The sequence below is a fragment of the Thermothielavioides terrestris genome, chromosome 4, assembly GCF_000226115.1.
Source record: "Thermothielavioides terrestris NRRL 8126 chromosome 4, complete sequence".
NCBI classification, from domain to species: domain Eukaryota; kingdom Fungi; phylum Ascomycota; class Sordariomycetes; order Sordariales; family Chaetomiaceae; genus Thermothielavioides; species Thermothielavioides terrestris.
The window spans coordinates 4,144,666-4,163,402 of NC_016460.1; the positions used below are offsets into that span (position 1 = coordinate 4,144,666).

General features: G+C 57.6%; 3 protein-coding genes and 1 non-coding gene across 4 annotated transcripts; 3 read left to right on the plus strand and 1 right to left on the minus strand.

Annotated features, from left to right (window-relative positions):
* The first annotated feature begins 703 nt into the window (after positions 1-703).
* Positions 704-2,467, plus strand: THITE_60655 (uncharacterized protein). Its single transcript, XM_003655952.1, has 3 exons — positions 704-932; positions 1,012-1,920; positions 1,992-2,467. The coding sequence occupies exons 1-3, from the start codon at positions 713-715 to the stop codon at positions 2,381-2,383; spliced, it is 1,521 nt and encodes a 506-aa protein (XP_003656000.1). The 5' UTR covers positions 704-712; the 3' UTR covers positions 2,384-2,467.
* A 1,015-nt stretch (positions 2,468-3,482) lies between these two features.
* THITE_122265 (uncharacterized protein) lies at positions 3,483-4,401 on the plus strand (the record flags this gene model as incomplete). Its single annotated transcript, XM_003655953.1, has 3 exons — positions 3,483-3,563; positions 3,631-4,090; positions 4,178-4,401. The coding sequence occupies 3 exons, from the start codon at positions 3,483-3,485 to the stop codon at positions 4,399-4,401; spliced, it is 765 nt and encodes a 254-aa protein (XP_003656001.1).
* A 1,947-nt stretch (positions 4,402-6,348) lies between these two features.
* THITE_2171105 (glycoside hydrolase family 17 protein) lies at positions 6,349-18,291 on the plus strand. Its single transcript, XM_003655954.1, has 2 exons — positions 6,349-8,106; positions 18,261-18,291. Exon 1 carries the CDS (start codon positions 6,628-6,630, stop codon positions 7,840-7,842), a length of 1,215 nt encoding a protein of 404 aa, XP_003656002.1. The 5' UTR covers positions 6,349-6,627; the 3' UTR covers positions 7,843-8,106; positions 18,261-18,291.
* THITE_t115 lies at positions 14,123-14,205 on the minus strand. Its single transcript has one exon. It is a non-coding gene; the product is annotated as a tRNA-Asp (tRNA).
* Positions 18,292-18,737: the final 446 nt, after the last annotated feature.

Genomic DNA, 18,737 nt, shown 5'->3' on the forward strand with positions numbered 1-18,737 from the left:
GTGCGATAAGCTGTGGTAATCGAGCCGAGCCTCATGTTGGCGGGGCCACAGCGCGCTTCCCCAGGCCAGCGAGTTCTCGCGCGCGCGGCTATGAGGTCCCCTGGCTGTGCCACCAGCCTGGGCTCCGCTGACTTGGAACGGGCGAAACAGCCGCCGCGCTTGTCTGATGCTTTCCAGGCTGTGCTTCACTCAACCTGGACACAGTACACTACGTCGGCCGGGGAAAGCGTTGCTGGCAAGTGCTTGTCGAGGCTGGGCTGAGACGGCGACATCAACACGGGGCTACACTACACCCCCCTGGGTCTCGTCTGCCCACCTACCTGATTGACCTTTGGCCTGGGGCCGGGGGACCGAACGCTCTCTTTTCCTCGTTCTGTTTCTGTGTCCTTCATGCTTGGTTGTTTGCTCTTGTTTTCTCTTTTCCCGGTGGTTTTACCCCCTTCTCTCCCGCTTTTCCCTTCTGTTGTGGTAGTTGTTGTTGCCACTCGTTGAGAGCCTTCAGTGCTCCCTCCCAAACGAGCTCGGGAGCCCGGTGTTCCATATCTCCATTCGCTTCTCTTCCCTCGCTTGTTGTCTTGTAGCTGGAACCGGCTGGCCGTTGCCAGCATCTTTCCTCCTCCTTTACCCGTCGATAAGCTCGTCCACTGATCGTGGCGTTTCTGTCCATGCAGACACCATTGAGGCAGTCCTCCGTCGACAGCCATTGCCAGCAATGGCATTTTCTTTCCTCCTCTTGCCAACGGTGTTGCTCATCCCGTTGTTCTGCCGCCATGTCACTGCTCTACAGGCCACCGCTTTACGACAGACAGCACACGACCCTGGCTGCGTCCATCTACCCGTCATCCATTCAACAAACGTCAACTACTTTTCCAGCAAACGAGCGGTCCAGTTACAGCTAGCCAACAGGTCAGATGTGGCTTACTATGCCCAGCGTACGTGAACAACCCTCCCTCCCCCTCTCCCCCCTTTCTCAATCACTTCTACACGTCCTTCGCCTAACACATTTTGCAGTCAGCATCGGCACGCCGCCGCAGCCCGTGTTCGTCCAGCTGGACACGGGGTCTTTCGAGCTGTGGGTGAACCCTGACTGTACATCAATAACGGGAGCCGATGCGGCCTTCTGCGAGCGGACCGGGCAGTTCGACACGAAAAAGTCTTCAACCGCGATCTCGCTGGGCGCCACGAAGACCTTGCAATATGGCATCGGATCAGCCAACATCACTTACTTCACGGACACGATCACGCTCGCGGGCAGCTCGGCGGCGCTCCAGGCCGTCCAGTTCGGCGTTGCCACCGCCTCACAGGACGCCTCCTCGGGCATTCTGGGGATAGGATACGGGAAAGGCATCGCCACGAATTACCCCAACTTTATCGACCAGCTCAGAGCCCAAAACGTGACCCGGGTCAAGGCGTATACCCTTGCCCTAGGGAGCAAGGATGTGGAAGAAGGCGTGATTGTTTTCGGCGGCGTCGACACATCCAAGTTTGCTGGGAAGCTGGCCAAACTGCCGATCATCCCGGCCGCACAATCGCCCGACGGCGTCCCTCGATTCTGGGTGGAGATGCAGTCCGTCTCGATGACGCCCCCGAACGGCGTGAGCCACGTCTACAATGCCAGCAGCACGCCCCTGTTTTTCGACAGCGGGTCCACCATGACCCTTCTGCCGCCAGACCTCACGAACGCCATCGCCCGTGACTTCGGCGCCCAGGGACCCGATGCCAACGGATTCTTCAGGATCGACTGCGCCCTGACGACACTGAACGGCACCGTCGACTTCGCTTTCGACGGGGTAACGATCAAGGTCCCGTACAAGGAGCTCGCGCGGGAGGTCGCCAGCAGCCCACCTGTCTGCTTTCTCGGAATCATGTCAAGCGACCGCTTCACGCTTCTTGGCGATACCTTCTTGCGGTCAGCATACGGTGTGTTCCCCGCGCCCATTTGCCCATTTATACCCCGGCACGCGTAGTTGCTGACCACCCGGTTCACACAGCTGTCTTCGACCTCGAAACCAACGCCATCTGGCTATCACAAGCAGAGAACTGCGGCTCCTCGCCGGCGGCGCTCAACAATATCCAGGATTTGGCGGCGGTGACCGGGAAGTGTGGCGTGACGGAAGCTGCCGACAAGGACACGAGCAGCACGGCAGTCTCCAGCGTGGCACCAGAAAGTGCCGAGGCGCTCCCTGCTCCCACGGCTAGTACCGTAGGGCTGGCGGCTACAGGGACAACCTCGCCGGGCAGGACGACGCCCACGGCGCCCACGGCGTCCACGACACCCACGACGCCCTCGTCCAGTGCTGGGAGCTGCTTCAGGGGTCAGGCCGGAATCGTATGGGTTGTGGGTGTGATGATGTTGCTGCATATGCTCAAGCTGGTATTATGATGACATCTAGACGCATGGGTTCCTGGCGAGCTATACCCGAGATTAGAGAAGCATCTGGCATATTTACCATTATTAATCACCGCCATCAACCGCACCTCATGGAAACCTGGGGTCCTGTCCAAGTTGTTGGATTGTTCATGCGACTGAGTGGCCCCAACGAGGTTCGGGACCGCCTCGCAGGGCTTGGATGCTTGGCTAGTTGATGTCTTTTTCTGGAGTAAACGCGCGAGTGCTGACTTGGGTGGTGGGCAGGATTCTGCATCTATCCGCTTCTGACTTCGCTGCGCGACGCGGCGCTTCCTTCCTCTCTTTCTCCCGCTCCCAGCAGATTTACTGTCGGAAGCTTGTCCACTTCCTAGCCTCGTAAGCCGCCAACAACAACCGCTTGGACGATATCGGGTCGTCGCCGTATATGACTCCTGCGGTCGGACGGCGCCGTAGCATCATCAGCCCATCAAGTGTTTTCAGGCGGAAAACGGCCGTATGAAGAAGAGATGTTCCAAGCCGTTTTGCCGAGAGAGACACACTGTGATTTGTGAACAATCATCACCTAACACATCCAGAAGGAGGCAGGATTGTTGCCGGAGGTGAAGTCGGGGCCGAACTCGAAGGAACCCGGACCGCCGACCCTGTTCCGTCGTGCAGTTCTTCTCGCCCATAGGCCGATACCAAGGTTGGCCTTGTGCAGCTGCCCAAGGGCACCATGATGACCTCGGGCGGATGCTCGAGCCACGTCGTTCCTCTCCCCCAAAGACGTGGTGTAAGCCGGAACCCAGGTCTCGGACCGGGGAAGAGTACTGCGTAAGAGAAGCGAAGCTCCAATGACGCTCTTATGGTATTTTATAAACACAGTGGAGGGCGAGGGTAACCAACTCCTTCAGGATCTAGCACCAACACCTCCTGCGAACTGGGCTTTGCACCGGCGGTCTAGTGTGTTGTCTGCTGTCACTGGGTTTGGGGGCCGAAATCCGCCGCCAAATCCCCCGCAGCTTATTCAATATCTCCCTTCCTCGCAGCAGCTCCTCAACTGCCACTTGATGTTTACTTGTCTTCCCCAAACCAGTGGACAAGTCAAGCCTGAAGCTCAACTCCTGTGACGATGGCAAGCAGCGCATTGCCGCCTATGTACACGGACACGCCACTGGCGCCGATTCCAACGGCCAAGTTTGAAACCGGCAAGGTGACCACCGCTGGCGCCGACGGCTCTTGTGCGTGCCTGTGCTTACTGACCTTACTGCTTTCCCCAGGATGACCCCTTCACCATCGAGGCTTCTCACATGGCTCTCAGCCACAACGCGTTCATCCGCGGCTTCAATACCATCTACCAGCAGGCTCCCCGCGTCGGCCCGGCCGACAAGGCTGACTTCGTTGGCTACTGCCTGGCCTGGGTTGACTGCGTGGCGACCCATCACCACTACGAGGAGACGGAGCTCTTCCCGAACATCGACAAGGCCGCCGGCCAGACGGGCTTGATGGACAGCGCGGTCCACGAGCACGAGGCGTTCCAGGGCGGGCTGGAGCGGTTCCGAAATTATCTGCAAGACGAGGGCGCCGGCTTCTCGGGCGCTAGGCTGGTCAGCATCATGGACGAGTTCAAGGAGCCGCTCTACAGCCACCTGAAGTCCGAACCGCCTGCCATTGTAGCGCTCGCCAGGTATAGCACCAAGGACAAGCCGATCGATATTCTCGGCATCGCCGACGCTGCAGGCAAGTCTCCTCGTTGAATTCCTCCTCTTAGGCTGGTAGAAGTATTGCGCTGATAAGCATCATCATCTTACTTCTCACGTTGAACAGGCAAGAAGCAAGTCACCCTAAAATTCATGCTCAACACCTTGCCAGTCTTCTTCCTGAACATGGAGACGGTGGAGTTCGAGGGCGGCATGTGGCACGGCGTATTTCCGCCTCTGAAAGGCCTGGCCAGGACCGTCATGAACCAGGCCATCCCAATGTTGCACTCTGGCCGGTGGCGGTTTGCCAGCTGTTCGGCGGACGGAAGAGCGAAGCGCCTGGCGGTTTGAGAGGGCAGGCAGCAGATGCTGGGCTACATGGAATTGTGAGATATTTCAGCCGCCATGGTTGCGCTCCTCGCACGGAGGTGTCAGAATCCATGGATATACGGCCCTGAGCTAGAAGTCCCAATAACGAAAACGGGGCAACCAAAGTTTCTAGCTCACTGGCTCAACAGGAGGCAACACCGCCAAGCACAACTGGAAATGCAGGACAGCGACAGCTCAGCGCCAGCTGTGTCAGAAGGCGAGTTCTCCGAGCTGAGGAGAGCTTGATGCAGATGCCGTGGGAGTAGAATGTGGCGTCCACCGTGCACGTCGGCTTCGAGATGCAAATGCCCACTATGCTGCAGTGGCTGGAGAACGACCGTTACGACTCGGACTCCGCCTGGAGATTTGAATTTCGAATTCAGGGAGCGAGTTGCTCACGTCCCTAACGCAGCAAAATATGCGCAAACTTCGGCCCGGGACGGTGTAGAGGCTGGGAGAGACTCCGCTCTTGCGCTCCCTCAAAGCTCTCGTTGGCGATATTGATGTTGACATTTGACCGTGCGTCCCACTATCCCGAACAGCACGGATCCAAGTTGGCTTCACCCGCCGCAACCGCGTCCTAACTGAATTGTCAAGATTCACAAACCAATCATCCCGTTGCCTTCCTCTTCTTCAGCTGCCTGGAACAAGCCCCAGGCGAGCCGCTGTTCCGCGGCGCTCGCCAGCACTAAACTCTCTCCTGCACTCCCCGCTGGCCCCTTGCAAAGTTCCGGCCGGTTGTCCGTACAACGGATGGGGCGCGGTATCCCGCGACGAGGTTGAGGGATACCTCAACAGTCTCAACTTCCCCGACAGGAGGGGGCGGCCTCATTGTTGCTGAGTACGAGTGGGACTGTCTCAGTCACGCCAAGTTACCTAATAACTATTAAGCCTAGCTCACAGGTGAGGATTCCCAAGATGAAAGGACTGCAAGCTTATCCATCGACACTGTGGATCTGTTGGGCATATCTACGCGGCTAGAGATCTCTTCAACCAATCTCGGTAGTTCGATCAGGAGGTAGTTACGGTTCCTCCAAGACCCTTGTGTTGTATATGGGTCAAACTGACTGAACTGGTTTCTGGGAGAGCCGGATACAGTTGCTGAGCGCGGTTGAGAGTTGTGCCATGCTCAGTGAACTTTCAAAAGTCCGGAAGAGTTCCGTGTAAATTTCTAAGCGATATAACTTACTCTCAGGCTTTCATATGAGCATGCTAGGGTTTTGAATAACGTTACGGAGTATTCCGTACTGTGTGTATGGCTTGATCACGTTACCGGATGGTTGGCCTGTCAAGGTTGCGGTCGAGCTTGAAACAGCCCGGTGGGCCTGTGCCGTGAGATGTGGCCAACCGCTTCTCGACTCTGGTCGCTCAGAGGTCTGGCCACGGCAAACCCCTGGTTCCAATAAGGGGCACGGTGGGGCCTGAGGAGGAATGCCAGGTTTTCGGGAGTGGGCCCCATTTCGGATTTCCAACTTGTGCTGTGGAACGCCAGTTTCGTAGTGGACACGAGCTCGACGGGGTTCGCAAGAGGAAAGAAAGCAGAAAATGTCCTGTTTGGCGACCTGACAAGACGCCATGCAAGCACGGATTATGGCTACACAGTCTGCTGCTGTGCAGCTGTGGCGCTGATACGAGTGTCCTCATAATCTTGTGTGTTTACTTGCATGTAACTGTTCATACAGTACATTAACGTTAGGTACACGAGGTATTCGGAGGTATCTGCAAGGGCCTGGTCGAAGTGGAACGGCACGCCAATGGCGCCAGGGGCACGGAGGCTGTGTCGACCCGCCCTAACGGCAGGCGGTGGAGGGCGGCCCGCACAGCACCCCTGGGCCAGAAGTCCGGCCGATCCTTCTTCAAGGCCCCAAACTTCCAGGCTCGGCGCTCCAAGGACCACCCTCATCCACGCGCGACCTGTTGTGTGTTTGTTCAATTCATTCATTCCCTCATTCTCTGCACCCAACCGTCCTCGTGCGACGCCGACGCTCTTTACCGACCCAGGTTGTCATCCCAACTCACCGGCCCTCTTTCTCAGTTCCGTTACTTCTCACGCTCTTTTTCCCTCCTCGACGAGGCACCACCGTTGCACCGTCTTTCCCCCAGCCGTCGGGTGTTTCGTGACGCCATCGCCAAGTTTTTGCCAAGGCAACCCGCGCCTCCGAACGCAGCACTTGCAAGACAAATTGGTTCCCGTTTGCGCCCGCCACAATGCGTCCCACCACAGCTCTTGCCGTTGCCGGCACCCTCGCCGCCGGCGCCTCGGCCGAGAACTACCTCGGCTTCAACTCCGGATCGACCCTTGCCGACCGCTCCGCCAAGTTCAAGGCCGACTTCGAGCAAGAGATGAAGACGGCGCAGAATCTGGTGAACGCGCCGGGCAAGTTCAACGCCGTGCGTCTGTACACCAACATCCAGGCCTACTCGAAGGACGATCCGATCCAGGCCTTCGATGCCGCCGTCGACACCAACACGAAGCTGCTCCTGGGCATCTGGGCGTCGGGCACCGACAGCATCGACAACGAGCTCAACGCCCTCAAGAAGGCTGTCGACACGTTCGGCTCGAAGCTCACCGACCTCGTCATCGGCATGTCGATCGGTAGCGAGGATCTCTACCGTATCTCGGCGACCGGCATCGCGAATAAGGCTGGTGTCGGCGCCGGGCCGGATGTGGTGGTCAAGTTCATCAACCAGTTCAAGACGACGTTTGCCAACACCGCGCTTGCGAAGGTCCCCATTGGGCACGTCGACACGTGGGACGCCTGGACGAACAGCTCGAACAAGGCGGTCCTCGATGCCGTGGACTGGGTCGGTGTGGACGAGTACCCCTACTACGAGAACGGCAAAGGCAACAACATCAAGAACTCGGGCACCCTCTTTGACCGCGCCTTTGATGCCGTGTCGGCGGTCGTCGGCAACAAGCCCATCTGGGTCACCGAGACGGGCTGGCCGACCACGGGCCCGAACTGGGACCAGGCCGTGCCCAGCGTGCAGAACGCCAAGTACTACTGGGACGAGGTCGGCTGCCGCAAGCTCTTCAACAAGGTGCCCACCTTCTGGTACAACCTGCGCGACTCGAACCCGGACAACACGATGAAGTTCGCCATCACGGCCAACCTGTCGACCACGCCGCTGTTCGACCTGACCTGCCCGACCCACTTCGACACGCCGAGCACCACCTCCTCCTCCACCAACAGCTCGTCGCCCTCTGCCACCGGCTCCGCCACCGGCGTTTCCGCGCCCGGCAGCAGCGCCACGGGCACGACCGGCTCCAGCACATCTGGCAACAACGCTAGCGCCGCTGGCAGCTCTGCCGGCGCCTCGTCGCTGTCGCCGAGCCAGAGCGGCGCCCAGCTGGGCAAGACCCTCTCGACGGCGGTTGCTGCCGGCCTGGCCCTCGTTGCCGGCGTCTTTGCCCTCCTCTAAGCAGTGTAGACGCACCCATCTCCATGGCGGTGGTGGACGCAGCTTGCATATTGTCAAACACGCATACTACTCGTTGGGTATCCCGGATGCCTTCTGGCGGACTTGTCGAGCGTCGTGACTTTTCCCTTGTTTTGTCCTTTCTCCTTTCGTTGTTGCGGGCTGCGTCCTGACAGGCTGGATCTGGAAGTTAATGCCGTGTATGGGTACTATTAGACAACAGGACACACATAGATACTGGCGAATTCTCATTTGGCTTTGGTATTTGTTTTCTTTGCCTTTGGTTTCTTGGGTATGCAAGTGAACCGCTTGTACACGCCAAGAATGGAGAAAACTTGCACACCTTGTGTCTATTCACCGAGGGCCATGAGGCTCAAGAAAGCTCAGCTTGCCGCATGCCGCCTGGTTTGTCTGGACGGTGAACCAGCTTGGAGGTCACCGTCCCTGGTGAGGCAGTTGCTGAACTAGCTCCGGTAGGTGTCGCACTCGTCAAACGATTTTTTGGTGGATTTTCTTCTTTAATAACTGACTGGCTGCTTCGGGACAGACCATTTGTATGTTTTTGTGATGGACTGACAGCAGTGAAGTGCTCGTCCGATGTCGTTATGTCCATTTCCGGAACCAACTACGTCATGGATCTGTGTTGACCCGCGGTTCCTTTTAAGCCGTGCCTAACCAGCACCACCAACGGTTCGCCTCTAATATCTGTTCAATATACAGATGATGGAAAACATCTGAGCCAGCCTCAGAACCCGAAGCCACATCATTGCCCCCAAAAGGCTCGACTGGGACACTACCAAGCAACCCGAGCCGTTTCCCAAGCCCAACAACCACTACCACCAACCCCTCACACTTGCCTAGCAAGGTAATCACCAGACCAAACCAGAACCGGTCCATCCACCACAAACAGGGAAGAAAACAAAAGAAAGAGAGAAAATGCCAATCCAACCGCCCAAATCGGACGCCTACCCGTCCACCAAGCCCAGCCCGATGCGCCACCTCTCCGAGTTCGCCGTGGCCGACAGCCCCGGCGCGTCCGGGCCGGAGCAGGACTACGCTGCCGACGACGATGACTATGACGACTACTACCTTGATAGCCGGTTTGTGTCGGCGCATGTTAATGCTGCTGCTGCTGCTGCCGCCCCTGCTGCTGGTTATGGTGGTGGTGGTGGTCCCGAGCCCAGGATTGCTCGGCCAGAGGGGGAGGTGGAGAGCGGTCGTGCTCGGCACGCGGAGGAGGGAGCCGAGGCGGGATGGCGGCCTGGTGGGCTGCCGCTCGGAGGAGGAAATGAACGTGCTGGTGCAAGTGCAAGTAGAGGAGGAGAAGGAGGAGGAGGCATGCCCGGCGCGGTGGAACGGGGCGTCCGCGGCGGCGGGACGGTGGTGCACGAGGCGGCTGAGCAGCCGGCGGCCGAGCGGCGGGCGACAAATGTCGACGCCCAGGGCAAGATGGCCCCCACGTACCCCGAGGGGCAGGTCGCGCATGCGGTGGAGGGGGCTCGGCGGGATGCAGAGCGGGCGCGAGCGCAGGCGCAGGCACAGGGCGGTGGGAGCTCCGGTGCTGGTGGATGTCCTGGCTGCATGCACGGGCGCGGCCGCGGGGAGGTGACGCTGCAGGCGAACGAGGCTGGTTTGGAGCGGTGAGTTGGTTTTTTTTTTTTTTTTTTTTTTTTTTTTTTTTTTTTTTTTTTTTTTTTTTTTTTTTTTTTTTTTCCTTCTGCGTTCGTGCGTAGCAATAGGGCGGTCTGCTTGGAGGCCACCAGAAAGGGTTGTGCTGACATGGCGTGTAGCAAGAAGCAACAGCAGGCGGCTGCGAGGAAGCAGGTTGTGGATGCGCGGAGGAGGGGAGAGGACGTCGATGGCCGGGGCCTGGGCGGGCCGAGCGGGAGGCAGCCGCGCGCTGAGGTCGATTGAGTCGGTCATTGTACGGTGCCGCTGGTGAAGATCAGGGAAAGGTAGTTCCCGAGACAGGTTCGTCATCACGAGAGATTACAATGGACTGGTGGAACATGTAGATTGATGGCATGAAGGGGTATATAGGTAATAACGACAACAACTGCTTCCACCTCCCTTGGCAACGCCCGCACTCTATTCTCTGCGCCTCACCACCATGGGTTTGGGATACTCCGTTCCAACACCGTGCCGTTGCCAAGAACAGTCCCCTGCTTCAAGATCTCGGCCCGCCCCGGATGGAGGGTCGGCGGCGGACGATGCAGCGTCGTCCCGTTCGCAAAGATGATGCCATTCCAAGACGGCAACCGCCGGCGACGACCACCACCCCCTGCGGCAAGCCCACGATTTCGTCGCCTTAACGGAGACCGCTGCTGGCTGACATCGCAGTTCTCGCTCACCAAGTAGGTGTTCAGGCCGAGGGCCAGGGTGTACATCTCGGCGCTGAGCTGGTCCCAGTCCCACAGGTCGGTCTGCTGGACGCCGATGTAGTCGATCAGCAGCACGTTGGGCCAGTGCTGCGGGTCCATGCCGTTCACGCCGGCCCAGTACAGCGACGGGTTCGTCGGCTGGATGGCGAACTCCTGCAGCGAGTAGGCGGTCGAGGCCACCGCGTCGGGCGTCACCAGCCACTGCGCGATCATGAAGCTGCCGTAGTCGGCCGCGCCGCCGCGCGTGGCCGCCCGCCAGTTGCTGACCTGGTCCGGCGCCATGTCGGCGGCCTGCATCATGTTGGACCAGTGGTCCTGGATGTCCATGCGGCCCATGGCGTAGATGCCGTCGGCGGTCGACTCGTGCGGCACGCCGTCCTGGAGATTTTGGCCGTTGAGCAGCGGGATGACGCAGCCCTTGCCTCCGTTGCGGTCCATGAAGTACGACGCCTTCTGGTTTTGGAAGCCCGTGCTGGTGTCGAGATCGGGGCAGAGCGTGCTGATGCCCCGCAGCTTGGTGAAGAAGTCGTTGACGGTGCTCGCGTTCCACAGGATCGGGCCGCCGGCCGGGATCTCGTATCGGCCGACGAGATAGCGGATGGCCAGGAATATGATCTCGCCCGGGTTCTCGGTCGTGAACTGGTTGATCTCCTTCACGACGTCGTCCAGAGACTCGCCCGTGTTGCCCACGGCGATGTCGGCCGTTTCGTCGTTGAGGTGCATCACCCAGAAGCCCTGGTTCTTCGCCGCGTTGCCGACGTCGTGGACGGAGCCGATGCGGAGGTCGAACCAGCGGGAGCCGGCGCGCAACTGGTTGTAGATGTTGATGCCCTGGGTCTGCGTGTTCTGCTCGGTGCCGATGCTGTCGATCTGGTTGCTGATCTCGCTCATGCCGGCGTCGTGGGTGCCGGGCATGACGAGGTGCCGCACCGGCCGGTCCCGGATCACGTCGTAGATGCTCCGCATCCAGTTGCCGGGCCCATGGGTCAGCGACGCCGCGAAGCCCGCGCTCTGGCTGCCCGTGATCACGAGAGACACCGAAGTCTGGCCGCCCGGCCAGACGTACTCGCGCTGGCCCAGGTTCATGCCGCTGAGGTCCAGCGTGACGCGGCGGGGGTGGGCGTCCGTCACTGCGTACGACTTCACCCGCACAGCGAACTTTTGATCGGTGCCGTCGATCACGTAGTAGGCCTCGCCGGCGTCGTCCTTCATCTGCAAAGCGGTTTGGTACTTGACCGCGTTCTGGCGCGCCCGGCCCTGTGGCACGTCGCCGAAGTCGAACGTGTCCATCTGGTACGAGTGTGTGCCGTCCAGCTTGAAGCGGTGCGGAGTGAGGTTCACCACCGTGATGTAAAAGCTGGTAGCCAGGTTGTCGTCACCCAGCACAGGGTTCAGCTGGTCGTAGGGCTGGAAGGTGCCCGCAGGCATGGTCTCGTTGCTGTAAGTGCCGGCTTCCGCCGTGCATCCGTCGTCGCCATTGACAAGGCGCGGCGCGGACACGGCCAGGCCGGCCAGAAGCAGCCGGTGAAGTCTCATGGCGGCTGGTCGTCCAACACAGCAGCACTGCTGTCGGCCGCGCGACCCGGTTTGTGCCGCGGAGGGTCTTGAGGAAGGAGTGAAGGGGGGATGGTGTACATGGTCCCGTACACAACAGCGCCGGGAAGAGCGATGGTCCCCTCTGATATAGGTGCTGATGCAGTTGCAGTCAATCCGACCTGAACTTCTCAGGTCGGCCAATCCATCGCGGAAGCATGAACACGCACCGGCCGCCATCTCGGCGCGCAGAGTCCCGATTGGGAAGCTGGCCGGGATGCCAGCCAATCGGTGCTGTGCCCGACCCCCTCATTGCTGGCCCCTGACCCTCTCGGCCCCGCCACTTCCTGCGAGGACTTGACGGCTCGGCCGGCCAGGGGTCAGAAGGCAACCGCCTCCTACGGCCTGTGGGGGGAGAGAAAGCGCAGCGTGCCCCGTCCACGCGGGAAGGACGCTCGGGAAATGCAACGTTTCTTTTTCCACTCGCTCTGCATTAAACACTGTTTCAGATCGCATATTTGGCTGTACAAATTCCGGATTCTACGTGCGGATTAAGTTACATTGGCAGTAAACAGTCAACAGAACGAGTTAGCACCGTTGCTGTCCCGGCCGCAGCGTCCAGGTTGCCGGCGGAGGTTCGGCTCAACGAGTACTAAAGTTGAACTGTCGGGCCGACACTGCATGCACTATCAGCTCCTGTTGGAAGAAAGGAGCGGTAGGATGGCGGTATCCGTTGGCTTGGTCTTGATTTGTGGCGGTGCTTCACAATATTCATCTTTTTGGCTTGCGACCTTGGCCTCCGCTGGCGTTTCTGGGAGAATTTTCCAGCTCATTTGCCCGTTACTCATATGTGATACCGATACCAACATGTAGCAGGAGACAGAGGTCATGAGGCCACGCTCAGGCGGTTCAGCGTCTTGGATTCCTGTCCTGACCTTTGATCACAAGGTCTCGTCTCGCAAAGGCCAGTTGTCTCACCGCCAGGCGAAGCTGAAGAAAAAAAAGGAACAGAGGAATGGGGAGCCAAGGAATCCAGCGGCCCCAACACTCAGCTGTCAGGACCACTTGTGGCAAGTTGACTGCTCACTTCAACGCAGCCACTCAGGCACGCAGCATGAGCTCGCTAGTCCCAGAATCCATCGAATCCATCAGGCAGACACCTCCCGTACCACAGTAGGTCTGTATGATCCCTGTCACATGCAGGCAGTGCACGAACTGGGTCAGGAACAGTGATAGTCCAAGAATTCTTGATCGTTGACAGGACGCATTTGGACTTCCCCTTGCACATGCCTATGCACGGAGTAAGCCGAGTTGGAAACCAGACAAATTCATGCCGCTCTCTGAACGGACAGGAACGGGCAGGACAGCCTGAATCGCGTGGCCGAAGACGAGATATCGCGATGTACAGCTGGATGGTGCTGATCCAATGCTTCTGTTTTAAATCGTATAAAGTTGAACTCTTCGCATCAGAGATCCCTATGAATATTACTTGTGGCAAGTTCAGGATATAGTTAACAGCAGGCGAGTCCTGGGTTAACTATGGAGCGGGCGAGCTGTTGTCCGGTCACTGATCGCTGCATTGTCCAATGCTCCTCTACTGTGTCCGCTGGCGTTGGAGCCCTGGGATGTACCAACCTCAACGCACTTCCAAACACGTTTTGGAACAAAGGCCCTGAGGCAGAAGAGTCCCAATAACAAAAATGGGGCCCCCAGAGCCTTTAGCTCAGTGGCCTGACAACACGCAAGATACCGGAGACGCAAACAATATGCTTTGGTAGAGTCTGTGGATGGCCCAAGTGGATTGGGTCCCCTGGTGAGTGCAAGTAGCTCCGTCAACATGCTGCGCCCGCCCTCTGAGTCCTAGTTATGAGATCTTAGTTTCGCATTTGGATGCTCAGGACCTTGAGTTGGCGAAACAAGAACTGCTCCCTAGGACGTTGTGGTTCAACCAGGGAAAGGTGAGTTCAAAGTGCATCCCGAACTGCTTCTGACACGCTACAGCGAGCAACGGTGGCGAGGAGCGCAGGATGGCTGTGGGCAGAGCATCGGAAAACAAAGAGTGTGCGTTGTTCCAGTACAAAGGAAAGCTAAGGACTGAACAGAGCGTGGTATATATACATCCAGGAGTGGAGAAACCATGGCCCATGCGCTCTGCCAAGACCGCTGAGCTCTGAGCCCCTTACCCCTGACGTGACAGCTTCTCCCTTGTGTTAGGTCTGTACTCATTCGACTGGCATGGAGTTGGGAGGCTGCAGAGTGAAGCCGACTACCAAAGCAGATGATCGTGAGAAGGAAGAAAATTCCTGGCGGAGAGACAGAAAAAGGTTGATTCTATCCTCCAAGGGAGGGGAAGGGGGGTCGCAAAAATGCTCTCCCGCCGGGAATTGAACCCGGGTCTCGAGCGATGTCATGAAGTGACAAGCTCACATACTAACCACTATACTACGGAAGATTTGCTGGTGTGGGCACCAGCCGTAGCGAGGTGTGGGGGTGAGTCGCCAGAGATACAATTATAAGGTAGTGATTGAGAGCCGTCCGCAGACCTGGATACTGCCCCTGAATCGAGTACGCTGCAATGTGTCCGCCACGGCATACGCTCATACCAGGGAGTCTTCATGCCCATGTCGCTTTATGACAACTGTAAGCCCATTTCCGGGGCTGCCATGCAAGTGCTACGTCGGAAATGCTATTTTGCATCACATTGTCAATGAGAGAAGCTCAAGGTTTCTACCTACCTAGCGATCCGGGCCACAATCGCCTGTCCATTGGGTCTGCAATACGCTTACTCTGGCAGGATTGAGCCGCTGACACGCCAAAAAGAGGCGTGCATGGCATGAATGCTTATGCCGTCTTGCTAAATAGTACCGCGCAGGTATGATGGTGCGCCTAGGGAGAGAGTGCAGCACATAACTCTCGTAATCACAGATACTACACATCCTGGTATAATTAGTTGAGATACACGCACTACGCTTATGCCGGTTGAAAAGGACCAGTATCGCTGTTATCCCAAAAAGGAGATGCTATCTAGCGGTGTGAACTATGGTTGAGTATGACTGTACATGCCACGCGCCCTAGCCGAACAGAGGCCAAATCGCCATCCAAACCAGCTCTCAAAGCATAGCCTGAGCGAGTTCAGTGTTTTCCAAGACCCTTGCCAGCGCCCTGCGCAGTTCCGTCTGGAGCTGCTGGTCCTCTACCCAGACACCGTTTCCGAGCCACAGAGACTGCAGGACACAAAGCCGTCGATGGACTTCGTACACAGCTTCGTCGATATCGCATTCTTTTGGGAGATGTCCCCGCTGGAATGCGAACGCAAGGACACGCAGCACAAAAGCGGTGGCGTGCTCGTCCTGGCCCCATGCTCGCCGGGCTTCAAGCGCTTGTCGTTGAGTCCACAGCCACCCTGCATGCCTGTGCGCCATCGTCAAGTGAACCCTCACTCTGATTTGTGCGAAGTCGGGCTCTAAGGCATTTGGATTGTCGTGCAGGAAGCCACGCACGTAGGTTGCGAAGCAGGAGATGACGAACGTCGTAAGCTCTGGGCTCTGAAACTCGAGGTGTCTCGTCAGGACTGCAACGGATGAGTGCATTGTGGTGGTTTCTCTGAGTTGTTGGCGTGCCGCAATCTGGGGAGAAAAGCAAGGCAGGACACCTTCGAATACGGGGTGATGCAGAATCCGAAGAGAGATGACTGGAGCTCCCTCTAAAGCCTGACCAAGTCATCGCTTTTATTTTCTGCCACTTAGGTACACTCTGGTGTATATGAGAATGGTATTGTTTCGAAAGCTGGTTGTTCAGGCGCGCTTCGTCTCAAGAATGACTTGCCAGACTGGGTACACGAGTGAACAAAGCAGCGCAACAAAGAAACAATAAAGGGTCGACAGGGCACTTGCACCTACACAGCATCAAGCTTTTCACAACTGAAACTCGCAACAGCTATCCATCTTCTCCATTCTGTGCCAATGACCAGGCCAAGTTCCATGCTCGCTCCATCTCTGCCAATCCCCTGACGACCCCTTCCCTCACACTCACATGCTAACCTCAAGCCTGCACAGCAATCACGGCGCCTCTCTACGCCACAGACATGAAAAACAGGCTGATGATTCTTTGCAGTGACCATCGGCGCATTGGCGGCTAGGCAGGGGGCTGGAGGAGCCCTCCGCTCTGTCCCCTGCAGCTGCCTCGTGAGTCGAGATTTTGCCTTTGCCTCGACTACAAGGCCATGGACGACCCAAGACCAGAGGGAAGGAATTACCACAAGACGTATTGCTAGAATTTAATAGTTTGGTGGTGAATGCTTCGGTACAAAGGAGACTTGAATGAGTCCTGGGATCCGTCTAAGCTCATTGTACTTAATACCAAAGCACATCGCTTTCTTGAGCGTAGATAGTAGTAGAAAGGTCTAAATTTTTCCAAGAGCTTGGGCAATCCAGGGAGTCCAGAGACACGTTGCCACCAGCCTCACTCAGGAACCTGCCAGCTCAAGTTGTCAAAGACGAATGTGCCACGTGGGAACCAGATTGGCACTTCGCTTGGGATTTCATTCCACTTCTGTGACAAATACAATCTTGCCCGCCGCTTACCCCATGTTGATTTGTCTGTCAACCGCCTTATCGACTCTGTGCACTTCTCTAGCCTGCATGCAGTGGAAAGCAGGTGCTGGATCATTGCCACGCTGGGACAATCTGCAGAGGCTGGAGCCGCGAAGGTGGTCTCGGCGAGGGATACGAGAGCGAAGTGTGAGGTGGAAACCATTGCAGTGTGGGAGGGCAATGGCTTTGGCTTGAGAATCTAGACCGCCTGCTTCTTCCCGAGCGCTTTCGCTACTGCAGAGGCTGTCAATAATGGGCGCTCAGCTTTCCGCGGAAGCAGCCAATATTGAGCCGAGGTTACATTGTTCGCCACGCAAGAAGTGCACCCCTCGCAGACGCCGGGCTCGCTGTATCTGGTCGGCGGGCCGCAGTTGCAGCCGCTGGTGCGGTAAGTATCCAACTCTGTACGTAGCATGCAGGAAGCCGGGGATGGCTGCGAAGCTGGCGCGAATATTCGGGGTCTCTCAATTCCCCCCTTGAATTCCGGAAGTGCGCAGACGCACGCCAAGTCCAGCTGAGCTCAATAATGACCCAATTCTTCTACTGCAGCTTTCCAGAGCATTCACCCGGGCTTGGGTTGCGTCCATATGTCACTACGAATAGGCATCATTTCGATAGGAGGCTGGATCGGGGTCTTGGAAGCTGGGTATTAAATTCATTGGAGAGGCACCTTGGCAATTGACTATCGGCGACTCATCCAGCTGAAGGTGCCAAGTAGTATTTGAAATCTTTCTTGTGTTACTTCGCCTTCAGTTTATTGATCAATATTGTCCAGGACCCGGTTCTTGCCTTCCGATCTTGAGAGTCCTTGCGGAACGAAGCCATGGCTTGGGCTATTTGGAAGCCCCCTTTCTCAGCTTGAGTCATAGTATCGCTCCCACGGCGTGCGGGGGTGGATTTGTCGGCAGGTTAAATTGGGGGTACCGGCTCAGTAGTTCCACGAGATGTATGTACAGTTGGTACATACGCAGTTTGCAGCTTACCCCTGACGGAACCACCCACCTGCGGCTGCCGGGCAGTTTAGTGTGCTGCGGATACAGCAGCGAATAAGAGACGAGCATCTGCGAGCATCTGACCTGCTTTCTGTCACCAAAGACACTACTCAAGCGCCGGATCTCTTGGCTCTCCCCAAGGGGAAGATTCGTGGCACTTGAGCTGAGAGCCCGGCCCTCCAAATTGCATTGAATTGAGGCTCTGCCCAACGAAACCCCCACCTGAAGCTACCGAGCTTTTGGCACCCTGATTCCATCCTCGTCCCTCTAACTACATAGAAGGTACGGCGTAGACCGATGGCTGCATGTGCTATTCGAAGCCCGCATATGCAGGCAAAGAAAAAGGACCCTCGCCAAGATCCAGGGCCACCACAGCTGAATGCGGAATGAGGGATATTGAGTGTAGTTATGCGTGCTGGCTGCCAATTCGGGGGTGCCATTGCAGAACGGAACAATGCCCCGGTGGCATCAGACATGCCCGCTTTGAACCCAGGGTGCCAGACTCGCACAGAGACATACAATGTAAGGCTACACCAGCTGAGATAGGTGAGAGGACACTCACCGGAGGAGCACCAGTCAAGCATAAATAGAGGGGCACCTCCCTGCTCTGTCGATGTTGCCATCCTGCCTACTCATCTCACCATCAACTCCAAAGCCGCCCCAGTCGCTCAGTCAAAGAGCCGCATCCTCCTCATCATGCAGAGCCTCGTCATCCTCGCGGCCATCGCGCCCGCGGCCCTCACGCAGACCTTCTACGGCTGCTACACGGAGGTGCCCACGCGGGCCTTGACCGGCTCCTCTCTGATCGACTACGACAACATGACCATCACTGAATGCGCAACCCACTGCACGGGCTTCGATCTGTGGGGCCTTGAGTACTCGGGCGAGTGGTATGACCCTCCAGCCATCTGGAACCTGCATGCGAAAAAAAAAAAAAAAAAAAAAAAAAAAAAAAAAAAAAAAAAAAAAAAGACAGAAAAAGAAGAAGACTGACGCGAGCGCAAAACACAAAGCTACTGCGGCAACTCCCTGGCCGAGGGCTCCTTCCCAGCCTTCTCGACCGACTGCAACATGGCGTGCGCGGGCGACGCGACGACGACGTGCGGCGGGCCAAACCGGCTGTCGCTGTACGGCACGTCGGCGGACGCGCCGGCGGCGACGCCGTACCCTCACCCTGACGTGACGACGACGCAGGCGGAGGGCTGCTGGACCGAGACGTCTGGCGGCGTGCGCGCGCTTCCCGGCGCCTCCGCCTTCTCCGCCACCGAGATGACCGTCGAGGGCTGCGGCACGTACTGCCTCAACTCGGGCTTCACCTGGTTCGGCCTCGAGTATGCCGCCGAGTGCTACTGCGGCAGCGCCCTCAGCGAGAACAGCACCGCCGCGGACGCGGCTGACTG